Consider the following 18,882-nt stretch of genomic DNA (forward strand, 5'->3'; position numbering starts at 1 on the left):
ACAGGGAACACTCCCATGGAAGAATAGGGTTGCCAGCCTCCAGGTGGTGCCTGAAGATCTCCCAGAATTACAGCTTATCTCCAGATGACACAGAGATCAGTTTTCCTGGAGGAAATGGCTGCTTTACAGGGTGGAAACTATGGCATTATACCAGGGTTGCAAGCTCTGGCTTGGGAAATACCTGGAGATTTTGGGGGTGGAGCCAAGGATGGCAGGATTTAGGGAGGGACTTCTGCAGGTACAATGCAATAAAGTCCACCCTCCAAAGCAGCTATTTCAGGGCAATTGATCTCTGTTGTCTGGAGATCAGTTGTAATAGTGGGAGGTCTCCAGGCTCCACCTGGAAGTTGGTAACCCTACATTATACCCGGCTCCGATCTTCCCCTTCTCCAAGCGCAGCCCTCCCCAAACTCTGTCCCCAAAATCTCCAAGAATCTCCAAGAATTTCCTAACTTGTAGTTACCAAGTTATATCAGCCATAGTTTTGAGGACGAGTTTGCTGATATATCTTTTTCCCAATCAAGTTATCTAACTAACCACAACATGCACAGAGAAATAAATACGTGTGAAGTTGCATTTAGCCTCTGGCACTGAAGGAGAGAAAACATCTGGCAACTCACAACAGAAAGCTGAGCTGGGTCTCTTGCTAAAGAGTATATTAGGAAGCTGATGTCTCTGAAAGGTTAAGAGAATTACTGTGCAATTCGAAACAGGGTTACATGCATTTAAGTCTATTGAGATCAGAAGTCTTAGAAAGATGGAACTCTGTTTAGGATTGCTGGTGATCCAAATCTCATCTCAGCCACAAACTCACCAGGTTACTTGAAGCAAGCCATGCCCTCTCGGCCCTCTTCTGTAGTATGAGAATAATAATACTGGCCTACCCCTACATGGCTGTTATAAAGAACGCTGTGAAGTGATCTGAACATGCTGCAGTATGTGAATGTAAACATTATGGTTACTTTCAGGACTCCACTGTCAAAACAATAGTTCAAAAGCAGCAGCAGTGCTGTGTTTTACTGCATTTGTCAAGCAGTTAAACACTGATTCAGCAAAAGAGCCCCTACTTTCAGGAGCACCAAGATGTCATTTTTCCTGCTAAAGAACATAGGATGAGGTAGGCCCAGAATGTTTTACTCTAGATTACATCCATCTACCTAGGATCTTTCAGATTTTTTTTTTTTTTGGTAAATAAATTATTCCTTGTTAAGAACAGAGGAGTCTCAGATTTTGTCTGGTCTTCCAAAATACAATATGTGATCACAATAATTTTGATAGCCTTATGGCACAAGGAGAAGATAAAGAATGACTTCCATTAAATATGGCCTCCAAACAAAAATAAAACTGCTGCAGCAGAGGGTCCCTTTAGTGAAAACTTTGAATCTACTGCTTTACCCTTTGCACAGGCCATTCTGACCCACACAGAGATCTGCTGTTTATCCCCAAGTGTAGACAAAGATACATGTAATTTTGTGCACTTCAGCCTGCATTGCCAACTGTCAAGTAGCCACTGCATTCACTTGGCAAAGGCCTCACACCCCTTCCCACAAGTCTCAAGCCAAGCAGCTCCGAAAAAGGAAATCCCTTGTAGCAGCTGTTAGGAGTCATAATAAATCTATCATCCCCAAAAATAACTCTAAGGAACAAACAGTGTATAAAAGGACTGAGTCCATTTCATGCTTTATATGTGTGTGGGGGGGGGGGGGGGGGATAGACTTCCATTAAACTTTTAAGCATTATTAGCCTAGTAGCTCAGCATATCCTCCCAAGACACCCATTTAATAGGTACAGCATCTCACTATGCCTACACATTGCTACCTAGTACTGAATTCATGTGTAATATTTGAAATTCACAGGGTGGCCACAGACCCTAGTCATTCAGCCAAAACTACCTCAAAGGGCTCTTGTGAGGAGAAAGCAGAGGAAAGGAACCTTGAATTCTTTGAAGGAATGGCCAAATGAAAACCAGACAGTCAGTAATATTTGGGTTTATTTGTTTAGTGCAGGTTTATTCAATACTTCCTCCAGGATTATTCAAAGGCACCTGCTGTATGCAGAGGTCATTTCGTAGAAAAAGAGCTAGCATTAGCATAACTCATTAGCATATGCCACACCCCCTGACATCAGGGGCCCGGCGGTGGACCTGCAAGGCCAGCGGGAGTGCGAGGAAGCCCCGCCAAGGCCCTCCCTGGCCCCAGGCAGGCGGGGTGGGGAGAGGCGGGGAGGAAGCAACTTACCCTCCCTCTTCTCCTGCCTCCTCCTGGCTGAATGAGGGCTGGAAGCGGGGCGGCCGGAAGCAGGGGCGGGGCTTCGTCATGTGCCCCACCCCCCTGCACCTCACCCGGGGGAACTGCGTTCCCCCGTGATCCCCCCCCCGAAATGACCTCTGCCTGTGTGGATGCTAGTAGATTAACTTTTCTGCTTTTGTACCAAAGGGATGGCTAGAAAAACTTTGCTAATTGAAAAAGCTGTATGGAATGTGGGTTTTGATGTGTGTTACATCACTTTGCCATGTAAGTGATGAATCTGTGTTGGGTTAAAAAGTCAGCAGAATTGGCATTGTGTGTGGGGGTGTATTTAATTTGGTTAAGGTTTTAGCCGTTACTGCTATGATAATAGACTTGAGACTGTGTGGGCTATATCTAGATAACTCTTAGCAGCAAGTGTGAGCTATCAGTACTTCAAGTCATCTGGAGACATCCCTTCAGTGTCCTCCATACCTTCTTATGGCAAAAATTTTATTTGCATAATTTTTGTAAACTCATAGTATTTGTACAGGTAGCAGAATTGGGCTTTTCATGGAGCATTTTTTTTGTTAGGATGGTTAGTAATTCAAACAGTGACAGGCAGATTGCTAGGTAGATTCTGATCTGTATTATGTAAAGTACTTTGAGGTTCACAGGGAGAAGTGCTGGCTTTCATACTGACATTTTATCAAGGTCAGTCTTACCTTTTCAATGTAGGTGTACAGGACACTTTCTGGAGACAAGGTACCATCTCTTAACTTTGCAGCCAGTTCCACAAGAGGAAGAGATAGAATTGGAGCAGCTTTTATTCCTGGATTCTGAAGCAAGGAGCAAATATGGTTTCACACTTCGGGGTACATGCAAAACCACATTGATATGTTACAGTACAACCAAAATATGCATTCACATATTCAAAGAATGGCTACTATTTGCCAGTCATTTCAAGGCAACAGTGACATGACAGCAGTGCCAATGTCACATGGATGTTCAATAACCCCATGGCCAATTGGTAGAAAGATGACAGCTATCTGTTGAACAAGAGCAAGGTGATGACTCCAGATTTTGGCAGCAAATTGGTTTCCACTCTGTTTGGTGTTTTGTCACATGGTTACAGAATACTTCTATCAAAGGCTTGGCTTGTTGATTAAAACGAATTATGTCCTAATTTCAGGTGAGTGAAATATCCTGAATCAAACTCAGCCCTGACACACTAATCTTCCATTCATCTGTGGTGAATGTAATACTAGAACAAATAATATGCAAAGATATATTAACTGTGAAAAGTAACAAAGTGATAATGATCTCTGTTTTCTATCAAAAACTTCCCTTTGGGGGGTTAAAAACATAGGTTGGTTCTAAAAGGTACCCATCCACTCATGAATGAATTTTCCAGTCACAGAAGGACATCTGAAAACTAAAATCCAACAGTTCCTGCTTGAATGTAAAGGGATGGATTTTGACATTTCCACAAGGCAAGAAAGATAATACTAATCAATAGCCTGGACTCATATTAGAGAAATCCAACAGACAAAGGAAAAAAGGTACTCCGTGTAAGGAAAACCTTGGCTTCAGGAGAACAGACCACCCCAGTGTGGTCCCACTGGAATTTGACCTGGCATTCACATCCTTGCCAGCTACAGATACACTGGGTGGACCTGGGAAGGTGTCAGCAAGCTGCCAATGTGTTTTCTTATGTGTTCTGTATGCCATTGTATATTCCCTATGTAGTCGCTTCTCTGTTCTCAAGATATGCGCTTGTCTGCTTTCACTTTCCTGTGTATGCTTGTTGTTCCGCTTAATTGCCTACTTGCAGGAACGTCCGTATCTCTCAAGGCTACAGGTGATTGCTGGCGGGTAGGAGGTTGGGTGATCTCATGGTACTATCCATGAGAAACAAATATGTTATGGTTACCCAAGAGCGTTGCTTCCCATGCTCAATGGCGCGCGCGGGAACTCCTGCAATTGGGCCTCAGCTTTTTGAATTTCCTATAATCTATTGAGTCCCATGCTATTGACTCATTCTGAACAGTGATCCTGTTATGCACCTATCGCTTCAAAAAATAAAGTAAAACCTTTTCTACAAGTGTATACTTCGTTGATGTGATGGGAGTCTGACAGAAGGTCACTATAGCTCAGCTGAGTTTTCTATCTGTAAAATTAGAATGGAATATCAATTACTGTGAGGCATATTAAGGTGATGAATTTCCTGTTGTTAGTAACTGAAAATCCCCTTCAGAGGTTTGCCCAGCATTTATCATGGCATGAGAGCTTTCACCCAATTCTGTGATCCACAGCATGGCCAAAAGATACCTCCCTACCTTCTTGGTTAAGATTTATTGTGCAAAACTGGGAGCACGGGAAACATCTGGGGTCGGGTAGGGTTGCCAGCTCTGGGTTGGGAAACACCTGGAGATTTGCGGGTGGAGCCTGGTGAGGGGCCTTAGTAGGGTACAATGCCAATAGAGTCCACCTTCCAAAGCAGCCATTTTCTCTAAGGGAACTGATCTCTGTAACCTGGAAACCAGTTGTAATTCTGGGAGTTCTCCAGGTACCCTGGGGAGACTGGCAACCCTAGGATGGGGGCAGGAAAGATACCTGGGGTGGGTTATTTTCATAACAACCCTGACCTCAGCATGAGAAAACAACCCTTCACACTGCAAGGCCCTGTGTGGTATGTTGTTGTTGTTCAGTCGCACAGTCGAGTCCGACTCTTCGCGACCCCATGGACCAGATCACGCCAGGCCTTCCTGTCTTCCACCATCCTCTGAAGTTTGCTCAATTTCATGTTCGTTGTATCTATGACACTGTCTAACCATCTCATCCTTTGCCGTCCCCGTCTTCTTTGCCCTTCAATCTTTCCCAACATCAGGGTCTTCTCCAGTGAGTGCTCCCTTCTCATTTGGTGGCCAAAGTATTTGAGCTTCAGTTTCATTATCTGGCCTTCCAGGGAACAGTCAGGGTTGATTTCTTTGAGGATTGACTGATTTGTTCTTCTTGCAGTCCAAGGGACTCTCAAGAGTCTCCTCCAGCACCATAGTTCAAAAGAATCTATTCTTCGGCGCTCGGCCTTCCTTATAGTCCAACTCTCACAGCCATACATGACTACTGGGAATACCATTGCTTTGACCATGCGGACTTTTGTTGGCAGGGTGATGTCTCTACTTTTTATCATGCTGTTTAGGTTCGCCATCGCTTTCCTCCCAAGGAGCAGGCGTCTTTTAATTTCATGACTACTGTCACAGTCTGCAGTGATCTGGGATCCCAGGAACGTGAAGTCTGTCACTACTTCCACGACTTCCCCTTCTATTTGCCAAGGAGTGATGGGGCCGGATGCCATGATCTTAGTTTTTTTGATGTTGAGCTTCAAGCCCACTTTTGCGCTCTCTTCTTTTACCCTGAGCAAGAGGCTCTTTAGATCCTCTTCATTTTCTGCCATTAGAGTGGTATCATCTGCATATCTGAGGTTGTTGATCTTTTCCCCAGCATACCATGTGTGGTATGACCAGAGACTAAAATTAAAAGACTAGAATTAAAAGACAGCTGTGTGGCTTTGTTGCATGTATTCAGCAGATTTTTGGTATGTGATCTGAGTTCCTGTCAATGATGTTACCTGCAGTCCTAAAGACAGACAGCAGAGCCTCCAAGATGTGTGTTCACATCCTCTCACTAGTGACCAGGGTACAAAAGAGCCCCATGAACACACAGCAACAAGAATTTTAATCTGAACTCAGCATCTGTATTTTTATTATTATTATTATTATTATTATTATTATTATATCTATGTAAATCTATATTATTAAGGGGTGAAGGAAATGAACTGTTTTAACTATGAAAGGAATAGAAATAATAGGCAGTGTTACTAAGACCATTAATAGTCCTGATTCTATTGAAAGGACACCCCTTTAAACACCAATCCAGTCCTACTGAGCGGTTGTGTGTTCAGTGGACTTAAATCCGTTTAGGATTGCACTGTAACTACCCTCAGACTCTCCCCAGACAAAAGGGGCTTTCCAGTCATCTCCTGAAGAGACCTTTCAAGGTGCATTTGTTAAATAATTTGATAAAGTAAAGGTAAAGGTTTCCCTTGCTTGAAAGCCAGTCGAATCTGACTCTAGGGGGAAGTGCTCATCTCCGTTTTCAAGGCGAAGAGCCAGCACTGTCCAAAGACTTCACCATGGTCATGTGGCCAGCATGACTAAACGCTGAGGCACATGGTACGCCATTTCCTTTCCACAAAAGCAGTACCTATTTATCTACTTGCAATTTCCTGCTTTCGAACTGCTAGGTTGGCAGCAGCTGGGGTCAGAGACGGGAGCTCACTCCATCACATGGCACTCGGGTCTCAAACTGCTGAACTACAGACTTTCCGGTCTGCAGCTCAGCGTCTTAACCTCTGAGCCATCATGGTCCCTAAATAATTTGATAGCAGCATTCTATATGAAACTATGTAAGATGTTAGCCAGATAACAGTACCAAACAAGGAATGATTTTTCCCCCCGTTCAGAACACATAGTCCTATGCAAGAAGGCAGGGGCAAGAGGAAAACAGTTCCTCTTTTTATCCAGATATATATTGACCTCTAGCCTTGCACTGACATCATGCACCAGCAACTGTTAAAAAAAAATCTAAGCCTGGCTATCTTGTACTGAATGATGAAGTGTTAACAGCCAGCAGCTGGACAGAGACAGGTGCATTCACATTGCCAGCCGATAGGGAGGAGGAGGGAAAAGAGCAACTTCATACCTTCTTTCCTTACAACATCATGCTTCAGTCAGCAAACTCCTAAAGTTAGACAGGGTGTATATATCAGGAGCTTTTCAAAAGAATCTAAGCTGAAGGAAGCAGGGAGGGCTATGAACCAACTGCCCTACTACATCTACTACAAGGCAGTGCCTTTGTAGGTAGAAAAAGAATTACAAATATAAAATAGATTTGGTGGAAGGGAAGGAGCTATGATTGCAACAAGGCTACCTGAAATATGTTGTCACATTTCATAATATCAGCACTTTTAAAGAATTATAACAGTCACAGATTTCTGTGTCAGTGCATAGTGATGCATTGCAGAGACTATGGATTTCACCCAAACACACACACAAATGAAAACAGAACCTGTCTGCCTTTTGGAAGTGGCATGCAATCCGTGTTCCATATACCCACAGAGGGAAAAATACCTGCTGTTTAAACTGTCTTGCTGCATTCTCCATTCGTTGGAAGCCAAGCTCTCGTCTTCTCTTGGCCTCTTCAAGTTTCTTCTGGACCCGTCTCTGGCTAACCCATCTTGACACCAAGATGGCAGTGGCTGACCCACAAAGCACAGCCGAGACAAAGTACCTATCAACCTCCACCTCGGGCAAGAGCCCCTTTACTTTTTCTAGAGCCATGTTCTTGCAACTCTCAACCAGAGAGAGCTGCTCAAGCCCTGCGATCCGGAGAGCTCAAAGGCAAAGAGAGCAAATAATGGAAAGGGGTGGTGATTTGTAATCCCACCCAGGAGATATCAGTTCCAGGCAGCTGGCAAAGAGAAGCTGGTATGTCCAGAAGTTGGATAACTTCTTGCTAGTTCAGTTAAGGAGGTATCTGCAGAGATTCACAGGCTGTGTGTTTTTTATCTGTCATCAGTGAATTCTTCCTGGCATGCCAACATGCTTTACAGCTAGCAGTTTGGCAGTAAACGGGAGCCCACCTGTTCCTTTCTATATTCAGTGAAAAGTATCTTCTCATTGTTGGAAATGTATGTGCTTGCAAGGTCTCAGAGTCCAGCCATTATTAGGCTTACCAAGTGGCGGCGGGGGATCCGCATGTCTTCACAGGATCCCTGCCGCGGGGACAGCGATACGCGTTGCACCCGCCGTCGCCAGGATGTGACGCTATGCGTCGCTCTGGCAACAGGACTCCAAACAGCCCCATTGCCAGAGCGACGCGTTGCATCACATCCTGGCGACGGCGGTGCAACGCGTATCACCGTCCCCGCGGCAGGGATCTTGTGAAGACATGCGGATCCCCCGCCGCCACTTGGTAAGCCTAGCCATTATAGGGTTAACTTGTTTACCTTTCTATGCTATTGTCTATACTGACCTGGAAAGGAAACCTGGCAGCCAATGTGGAAAAAGCCCACGAATCTGAGTGTGTTTACAAACAATAATTGGTTACTGTTTTCAGGTCACTTCCTTTCTAGGGGTCAAGAAGAAGGTGTTTGTCCACCATTGCTTGAGAAGTGTGTGACTATGCTTTGAGAAGTAAAGAGCAGAAATGTAGCTCTTAGATGTTTGTTTATTTGTAGTTTCCTTGTATACCCTTTACCCTTAGAAATAAAGGTTTTTAAACACAAAGAAAGCCTCCTAATTCAGTGAAGCAAGATCCATTGAAACTCTGAATTTAAGCATTTTTGACTATTTTTTCAACACTCATGATCCCAAGAGAATGGCAGGGTGGAATGACTTTGGAAACAACTGCAAATCAGTTGGCAGGCCCCCAATTTAGGGAGCAAATTATAGTGACTTGAAATCTTGCTGGACTGACATTCACCCCCACAGCTTTCCACATTTGAGACAAATGCTGAGTATGCCACATCTGCCTGGGGCAAATTGGAATCACATTTAAGTTTCATTGTCGAAGTCTTCATGCTTGATGTGTTCCTATGAAACTGTGTTTCATGGCACAAATCAATATTATAATTTTTGCAAATTTTAGTTTCTGAATGTGCATTTCAAAATTCCATTGGTGTGAATGAAGACTTTTGAGCAGATAATAAACCTTCTGTGCAAAACTCCCATTTCTTTATACCTGATCCATTTCACTGGAAGAGAATGAAACACATGCTTAACTCTTTCCAACTGAAATCCTTCCCACTGTATTTTAGATGCACTCTGGATATAAAGGGAGCAGCATGGGACAGCAGCGTCCATCAAGAGTCTGGGCGTGATTTTGAATGCCTCCTTAACTATGGAGGCCCAAGCCACATACATTGCCAGGTTGGTGTTCTTCCACCTTTGCCAGGCTTGGCCACTGGTGTTAGCCTAATTGCTCTGATTTCTTATCAATTATTGGGGAATATGAGTTATTTATAAGTAGAAATTGGCATAAGGAAGCGATCACCTTTATATACAGAGGTCCCGCCTTTCCAGAGTACCAGTAACAGACACACAGGCTGGAGTTAGTTAAAATAAATGTCTTTTACTGTAATTTTCAGCACATTCAAACAATTCACAAATACACACACAATTACACAGAGCAAGAAAACTTAGAGAGATTGGGATAGCACATTCACATTAGCAGGAGATTCGTTGGTTTGGTGATACGTTACCTGATCATGAAGAGATGAAGTCTTCAAAATGGAAAAATAAGGGAATTCTAGAAAAATGGGAATTATGCTAGGAAAAGGGAGCATGCAAACTGAACCAGCAGAAAGCATGTGGAGACTCTGGCTGCAGTCCCAGAGTCTTGAGGCAAGGTAGGTGGCAAGGTAGCCACAAGTTCAAGAGGCAGAGAGTATAGAGGTCGTTGAGGGGGTAGAAAGAGAGAGCGCGTTTCTGCATGGCCTCTTTTATAAGGTGACCTTAGGAGGAGGGCTTAGCAGGTCCCCTCCCTTGGGGTGACATAGGGGGGAGGTCTTGCTGGACACCTCCCTTAAGACAGCCCCTCTGTGGTCCATTCCAAGAAGTCAGGTATGCAATGGAGGAAGGGGGTCTAGGTTGGGCAATATTGAATGCTAATTAAGCTGGTAACAGAGACACCTGGATGGCACATAGAGTCATCGTTTATCATTGATTGCTCTTTGTCTTGAGGCTGCAGGAACTGGTTTCTCCAGGTGGACAGGTGAGCCAATCCTTTTGTTAAGGGACTGTGACAGATGTTCCTTTGTGTGTACTTTACAGCAACGAAGACATGGGGGGGGGCATGTCAGCCTTCTGAAACAGAGTCACTTAATGGCATTGTGACTTTACTGTTGAACCAGCAATGGCAAGCTGGCTGCTTGTGTAGTGCTTGTGGTGTGTATAGGAAAATCTCTGGAACAAGGCAACCTCTTGGAAACCATGGGCACATCATCTCAGGCATCTGCTGGTGTATGTGTCTGGCATCTCACTCTGGTTACCTGGCATCATAGTCCTTTTACATCCTGGTGCACAGTTCACAGTTTAAAAGAGAGCAAAAAGCTCCTTGCTGGCTAACACTGGCTCCTTTCTTGTCATATCTACAGGACCATCTCCTCTGATATGTCCCCAGGAATGCTTTACACTCTGCAGATAATAACCTGCAGGTGATCCCTGGCCCCAAAGATGTCATACTGTCCTCAATCAGGGGCAGGGCCTTTTTGGTCCTGACCTTGACCTGATGGAACTCTCTGCCTAATACAGGGCCCTGCAGGATCTTACGCAATTCCACAGGCCTGTAAGGCAGAGGTGTTCTGCCAGGCTTTTGGTTGAGGACAGCTACAGTCTTCTGTTGTGACTGGCACACTCTCCCTTTCTCCCTCCCCCTAATTCTGATCTTGTGTTTTCTCTTCCCCTGGCCAGAAAATGGCCGGGCAGTCCAGAATCAGGATGTAATTTTTAGGGATGCCATTTTGGACTTCTTTTAACTTGGTCTTCTTTTAACTTATTTTAATTTTGTTATGATTGGAATGTTAATGTTTTGTATACTTGTTTTATGTCTCTGCGCCTTTTTGTTGTACATTGCCAGGAGCCCTGCACAAGCAAGGTCAATTAAACAACAACAATAATAATAATAATAATAATAATAATAACAACAATAATAATAATTGCAGCATTGCTGAAATAATGACAGAGGAGCCATGACTTGTCTGACATTCACCAAGGACTACGATGGTTTACTTTTCATCCACAGATGGTTCATTGTTCTGAGACACTATTCTCCAACAGTGGCAGCTCATGTGGGGAGGGTTTTCAGGGAATATCCTAACCCCCACCATGGAGTGCCACAAAAAGGAGAAGTGGCACCCTTACTGGTAGGCGTTGGGAGGTGGCAATGGAGCTGTTGGAGCCATGACTACAGTATTGTGAAGTCACACAGTTACTGCTTGCTGCAGCCAGACTCTGTAACTACTATATGTCTGCATAGTCCTGGCAGCTTCGTTACCACTTCCTGAAGCCTGGTGTTAAACCTACTGCCTCCCCACCAATGGCACTGAGTGGTGAGGGCTGGGACATTCCCTTTATAAGCCACCACTGTGACCGTAGGGTCAGAAGAATACTTCGCCACACAAATTAACTCCCTAGTCCAGCTCCACAATAATTGGTATGATTTAGCAGTAGGGGGTTCCCAAGTGCAGAGCAACTGTTCTTAGCCTATACATTGTGTACAGACACATATAATTACATATTAAATCAATATATGTAATTCTTAATGTGGCCATAAGTGTGGATCCCTAAATCCAGAGAATGGATTCATGGACAGTAAAGACAGATCTTTCTACAAATGTGAAAAAAATCCCCAGGTCTGCAGAGAATTCTGAAATATAAATAAATAAATAAATATGGGTGTTTACATTCCAGACATAATAGTAGCAGCACCCACAGCTTTAAGAAATAAATGCCTTCTCAGTGACCACTGTGAAGATTGCTAGGCAACCACATTAGTATTACCAGCCATCAAGCCTTGTTTTCTCTCAGTAAAAGGCACAGAAGCAGGCAGGGCCCTTTTCAGTGCTGTTCAGGCTTTTGAAGGAGGACACATCAGAACCAGGCCTGGCAGCAGCCACCAGGCAACTTGATACCACATGACTTGGATGACTCACCCAGGACCTGTAACTTTAAAAAACAAATGCCCTCACTGTGCCATTGTTAGTATTATCGATGTTTGAGCCTTTTTTTCTGTAAGGAAAAGGCAAGGGGAGGGAGCAGGGCTGTTTTGGCTTTTGAGAAAGGGTGGATTTATCAAGGCCAGGCTAGCAGTAACCACTGTGAAACTTAATACAATGTGACTTGCAGAACTCACCCAGGCTCAGCTGCTTGCCATGGTTCAACAGCAGCCACCCTAGAAAAGTCAGTGTGGTACAGTGGTTAGAGTTTCAGCTTAGTCTCTGGGAGACCCAGGTTTGAATCTCTTCTCTGCCATCGAAGTTTACACGGGGTGACCTTGGGCCAATTACACATTCTCAGCCGAAGCTACCTCACAGGGTTGTTGTGAGGATAAAATGGAGGACAGGATAATGTTGTAAATTGCTTTGGGTCCCATTATGGAGAAAGGCAGGATATAAATGAGGTAAATAAATAAGAAATATAGCTGCAGGTGAGGGACAGATAAAAGGTTGATTGGTTGGTGGATGGCAAGAAGGAAAAGGGAAGAAGCTATGGGGGCTTTCAGGAAAGGGGGAAAAGAAATCGTGAGAGAGGGGGCAATCAGATGATCCCTACAAATCCTTGTGGTTCCCCCAAAATGAACTAAATAAAAGTCAGATATAACAGATAGTATCTGTGGGAGATCGTATTTCTTACCACTTGATAACATTTTTTTAAAATTTTCTAGTGAGACCGTGAGGAAACTTTCTGCCATAACTAGATAGACTATACACAATTATCTTGTTTGTCATGTTTGGCCCACAGGCTGCTTGTTCTTAATACTAACTTCAGTGGGTCTTTCTCTGTATATGTGACTATCACAAAGTGTATGTATATGGGGGTAGATTGAGGCTTCAGGATGTCTGTGATCCAGATTCTGTGTTCTTCATGCCTTGCTCATGCTTTGTTCTTATATTGTCTATTTAATAGAGAACAGTTAGCCTCTTTTCCCAAGAAACTCTGCCAAACATAAAATATGATAAAACCAGGATCAAGCGCATAGAAGAAATGATAACAGAACAAAACTAGCTGGTTGCAACTTTTTTCAGCACCAAGAAAAACACTCTGTTTATTCTCAGAGATACAGCTGGGGAATTTGCTGAACCATCAGTCAGTGAGTGGGATTTGGAGATGTACTTGTTCATTAAATTCATCCATCTGACACATTGGTTTGCAGGGCATGGAGGGCAGTATTGTTACCTAATCCATGGGGAGGGATGGGGAGGACTTCAATTTTAGTCAACAATGGTTTTATATCTTCTATAAGGCAAACTCTTCTATTTGTTCAAATAGGAGCCCAGGAATGTGAGATGGAAGCTGACACTCTGTGTAAGAGATCTGCAGAGGATTGCAAAAAACACCAAGCCATCTTTTTTTAAAAAAAATCTTCCTGGGCCAAGCATATTTTCAATGGTCAGAGCTGCTCACAGCAGGAAATGGATCAGCATTCCTAGCTCTTTGGCCTAACAGCAGCAGAGAAAATAGCATTTACCATCATCAGTCATGAAATCAATTAGGCAACATTTTCCATCAACAAACCTGCTTCCACCTTCAGTGTTCTGGCCTGTGCATGCAAAGTCATCACTGGTACAACTGACAAGCAATTAACACTTGCTTTTTAATATTGTTGCATTTTATTTAAATGTTTCAAACCTAGTGAGCTATTGGTATTATGATTTTTGATATTTCACATCGATGTTTCCAAAACAGACACATGCACACACAAGCATATTCATGCAGCATTCATTCATAGGCAGGATATACTAAAATGAATGTCAGGCAATTGTTGATGTTGTTAGGTCCAGTGATTGTGTTGTCTGGGTGTATGCGGCAGCAAAATTGGCATCAGGGTGTGTTGCAAGTTCTGATACCAGTCTACATGTTTAAATTAGATGCTGTATTATTGAAGGTGATGAGTATTTTGAGATTGGGGGGCTGTTTTTGTACTGGAAAAGGTCATGACACCGGAACCAGTGTTTGGATCGGGCATCACTGTATGTCATCTTGCAGGGGACAGTCTCCAGAGCGTGGAGATGTATCAGTTGGGGTGGTCCAAAGATTGTTTTGGGGTGCAGCTTGGCCCCAGTGTCTGCCTGTGGTGATTTTCCTGGGGCACCGCAACTTTGGAGCGGTTGGCACAAGAGCCGCGCTTTGGACCAGTACACGGCATATGTTCCCTTGAAGGGGAGAGTCCAGTGAACATGTGGGTGTATGAAGTGTGTAGGTCTAAATCTCATTTTGGGTGCAGGGGGCACTTCCTTATTCAAATCTTCTTTGAAATACAGGCCTTTGGAGGCACTCTGAATAGAAGCTCGTAGCACCAGAACCAGTGTTTGGACCGGGCTTCACTGTATATCATCTTGCAGGTGACAGTCTTCAGAGTGTGGGGATGTTTCAGTTGGGGTGGTCCAAAGATTGTTTTGGGGTGCAGCCAGGCCCCATTATCTGCCTGTGTGACTTCCCTGGGGGCACCTCACTTTGGAGCAACTGGCACAAGAACCACGCTTTGGACCAGGACACAGCATATGTCTCCTCGAAGGGGAGAGTTCACTAAACATGGAAATGTATGAGATGTGGCAGTCCAAACCTTATTCTGGGTTGTAGTGGGCAAACAGTCAAACCAGTTCCTTATTCAAATCTTTTTTTGAAATACGGGGTTCTTGCGTGCACCTGAAATGGAAGCCTGTGGTTCCAGAACCAGTGTTTGGACCGAGCATCACTGTATGTCATCTTGCAGGGGACAGTCTCCAGAGCATGGGGATGAGTCCTTCGGGGTGGTCCAAAGATTGTTTTGGGGTACAGCTTGGCCCCAGTATCTGCCTGTGTGATTGTCCTGGGGGCGCCTCACTTTGGAGTAGCTGGCGCAAGAACCACACTTTGGACCAGGACACAGCATATGTCCCCTCGAAGGGGGAGTTCGCTAAACATGGGTGTGTATGAAGTTTGGGGGTCCAAATCTTATTTTGGGGTTCAGAGCTTTCAAACTCTCCTCACTGTTTATGGATGAATTCATGAATAAGACCCGAATAAGGAATTAATAAGGAACTGGGAATAAGGAACCAACTTCAGCCTCATCGCACAGGGTTAGTTCACACTGACACGTGTTGCAGCTGCATTCCCACCACACCAAGCAATTACAGTTCACCACCTGTCTTGTTTCTTACAAAATATAGAGAGAGTCCTAACCCTTTCATACACCAGGTCCTCTCTGTCCTGCACAGACATACCACCAGTCAGGATAGGCCAGTTCCCTTTAACAATCACCCCCTCACTCAGATATTTTATAGAGCTTTTGGGGTTTGGACTCAAATGGTGCTTCATGCACATACTGCCATCTTTTATTCATATATTCACATGTGTGTGTTAAGGGATATAGATGAGAGAGAGAGAGAGAGAGAGAGAGGGAGGGAGGGAGGGAGGGAGGAGGAGGAGGAGGAGATGACTTACAATCACATTCCCTTCCTCTCTCCACAGCAGGCACCTTGTGAGGTAGGTGGGGCTGAAAGAGTTCTCAGAGAAGTGTGACTGGCCCAAGGTCACCCAGCAGGCTTCATGTGGAGAACCAAACCTGGATCTCCTGATTAGAGTCCACTACACCATGCTGGTCGAGAGAGAGACAGAGAAAGATATATTTTCATATGTGTGCATATTTCTTTCCCTGATACCATACACATCCAGTCCATAGAGGTGAACTTTTATTTATTGCTTAAAGAAAACATTGGAGTGAAACAGGTAGACAATTACAAAGTTTCTCCATATTTGAACTTTTCAACCATAGCTCTGTTCAGGCATTTGGGATTCTTTGTTACAAGCTAACATTCTCCCAGTCAGCATCAGGCTGCCCTTCTGCTACACACTAGAACTAGCTTATGGCTTCTTCCCTCAGCCTCCGCATTCCATCAGTTCCCATTGGTCACTCTGAGGGAGAGGCAGAACCTAACCTATCCATCACATACACTTAAACTGATATGGCAAATTCTATCAGTGCATTCAGTTACATGTGTAGAGCAGTCGTTATACTATGCCTGGGTCATTTGCCACTTCTTAGCTTACGTGACATTGGAGTTGCTTAATGATTTGGAGAAATCATTTTGAGTCCCTCTGTTAGGATGGAAATATAAACATCTCAGGGTTTCAGCTATTCCTAGTAATTGAGATGCCATGCTCAAAATTCCAGAGACTGATCCCAACAGTTTCAGTTTCCCTTGAGGAAATGGGTCAGTGTTCAGTAATATGTTCAATAATAATCTGATACAAACCCACCTAAGCTTTTCTTACACTGTGGGTGATAATGAGAAGGTTTGGGGAGGTTTTTAGGGTCTAAGAAGGCAGAAGCAATAGTGGTAGGAGGCTAAAGTGATTTAGCTCTACCTCTTAAAGACTGTAAAGTACCTTATTGTCAGGCCCGTCTCTAGTGATGAGAAGACCTTGTGCCATTTAGTCTGGAGAAAGGGCATCCTTTATGGGTGGAATCTTCAATGTTTCAGAGGGGACAGTCTAGTGACTAGTCAGTGAAACCCTGCTTGTGCCTGTAAGCACCCCCCCCCCCCTTTTGAGTCTGCGGGGACATTTGAAAATCTGGCATGGCATGGTGGGCACAACAACAAAAATAGCTGCTGCAAAATGGCTGCCACAGGGGGCACAGCCAGCCATAAAATGATTGCCACTGTTTAAATATAGTAACACAGAGTAGAATATTGTGCTGTGGCTGCAGCTGCTGCCAAAGCAACACTTTTAAAAACTGCATAGCCAGTCCAATCACCAATAGTCAATCAGAAGCCTTGCCAGGCAAAAGCCCTACCTGGCACCATCGCTCGGCGGGTGCCAATAAAGGTGTTAGTGCTGCCATTGCACCCATGGGTACCATGTTGGGGACCCCTGCTGTAAGCATTGAAGAGAATTCAGACCACACTCTGAAGCCATAACTGGCTTAAATGTATAAGCCTCAGCCAGGCTTCTTCTTTGACTGTCCAGACTCAGAGACCTTTGTTGCTGATCTGTTCTTTAAAATTAACCTGTAAATAAATAAATGTTTGTTATTTACATACAACTCCTGGCTCCGTGATCTCCCTGTTCTTCTCACTCACCAAAAAACATCTCATGGCAGCAAACCTAAAGCCTTTACATTTGCTACCCCAAGAACTTCATGTAACTGAGCTAAAGGTTTACAGTTAAAAACAAATTTAATTCCCCCAAATCATAAAAGGCTGAATAGGTCCCCTCAGTTGGAAATAAAAGGCCTTTTACAACAAGATTAGAGAGTTTCAAGATGCGTGTTTAGAGTTGACAAAATATTTAAATGATTTTTGGAGCAGACAGACAGATGAGGGGAAAGTAGCTGGTGAAGAATTAGTTCAGCATCTTTGCTTAAAAGGGGTATGAATACAAACACTGTTTGGTATCCATGCAACAATAAAGTGCAGACTGGCCTTCACATTAACAAGACAACAACTGCTTCAAAATATTCTCTTATTATCTGTGGTCATCCAGTGAAATTCCATGATTAAAACTCAACATCTATATGACGTTTTTTTAGCGCTCAGCATATCAAAGTTTTTACCATGTGGGTGTTCCCATGGCATGTTTTAGCATCTCCCATTCAGGCCTTCCAAATATTTTGGCTCTATTTCTTACAAACATCAGATCAGGTAACAAACTCATGTTTTGAAGCCATACATGAAGCTGCCTTAGACAGAGTCAAACCAGAGGCCTATCCTCCTGATGGGCAGTGGCTCTCCAGGGCTGCTAACAGAGACCTTCACATCATCTACTATCTTATCCTTTTTAAAATTAGAGATGCCAGAGATGGCATCATGGGAACGGATTCACACAAAACAGAAGCTCTCCCACAGCCAAGGCTCCTTCCATTTCAGGTGGGACATACCTGATTGAATGCTCCTCCATCCAAAACATTTCCTTCACACAGATGTCAGGGAGAAGCTTAGCCATGTCCCACCAAAAAAACCTCTCCAAATTATGAGCCATGCAATACCTTTTATTAGGACCAACTAAAATGACATGAGAGTGTGAGAGGCTTTTGAGTTCTCCAGAATGCTTTAGTAGGCTGGAAGTTACAAAATAAGGAAAGAGGAAGAGAAGATGTTTCAGGCCATAATCCTGTGCTTAATGTTGACAGGCATGTAAATATAGAGTGGTGCTTTTGGTGCCAGGTTGTACCCTGGTTTCTGTGAGCAAGAAAGCAAAGGAATTGATTGGCGGCAATTATATTAACAATTCTCTAGATAAATTTAAGGTGATGCTCAAAGGAAGAGAATGGAACTGGCAAGAGAGTGGGTGTCAGGTGTGCAACCTGACACCATGACACTCCTGTATCTATAGAGCTGTCAGCACAGGAATCCTAGCAAGAGCAGGCCTTAATAATCCTCACTTGAAACATCATCTTCCCCTCATCTTCTTTTTACTTTGTAACATCCAGCCTGGGGAACCCAGTCTGTGATTATGGTTGGACCTAATAAAAGGTATTACATGGATTTTGCTTTGTTTTGGGATAATGATTTTGGCCCATCACGACGGGGGCAGATTTTTGTTTTTGAAAATCTGTGCAGATTTGTTTGTAAGAAGGAAATGTCAAGCATGAGAGCTTTCACCTGCAGTCTGGACTTGTAATATTCAGACAAACTTGGAAATCTCATCCTTTTGTGAGAACTAGACTTCTATCATAAATAGTTCCTTCTGGATACAAGTATATTGAATTAATCACTTTGTCTTAAACTGCATATGTTTTAGAAATGGAGACGTCTGAGATTGCTCTAATCCTCCTAGAGCCAAGCTGTTTTGTTCTGTAACTGTGCACTGTTGGTGTGTTCTGATGCAAGAGC

At 43.8% G+C, this 18,882-nt stretch overlaps 1 protein-coding gene across 1 annotated transcript in view; it reads right to left on the reverse strand.

Annotated features, from left to right (window-relative positions):
* Nucleotides 1–7,702, reverse strand: part of LOC107119493 (vitamin D3 hydroxylase-associated protein-like) — a 45,745-nt gene extending 38,043 nt beyond the window's left edge. The window contains exons 1-2 of the mRNA XM_015421975.1: nucleotides 7,418–7,702; nucleotides 2,951–3,064 (exon numbers count right to left, since the gene is read on the reverse strand). Of these exons, the coding sequence (XP_015277461.1) occupies nucleotides 2,951–3,064; nucleotides 7,418–7,627 (324 nt within the window). The 5' untranslated portion in view covers nucleotides 7,628–7,702. The remainder of the gene's footprint in view (nucleotides 1–2,950; nucleotides 3,065–7,417) is intronic.
* Between the last annotated feature and the right edge of the window lie 11,180 nt (nucleotides 7,703–18,882).

The sequence above is a fragment of the Gekko japonicus genome, unplaced genomic scaffold (genome assembly GCF_001447785.1).
Source record: "Gekko japonicus isolate JY-2015 unplaced genomic scaffold, Gekko_japonicus_V1.1 scaffold75, whole genome shotgun sequence".
NCBI lineage: Eukaryota > Metazoa > Chordata > Lepidosauria > Squamata > Gekkonidae > Gekko > Gekko japonicus.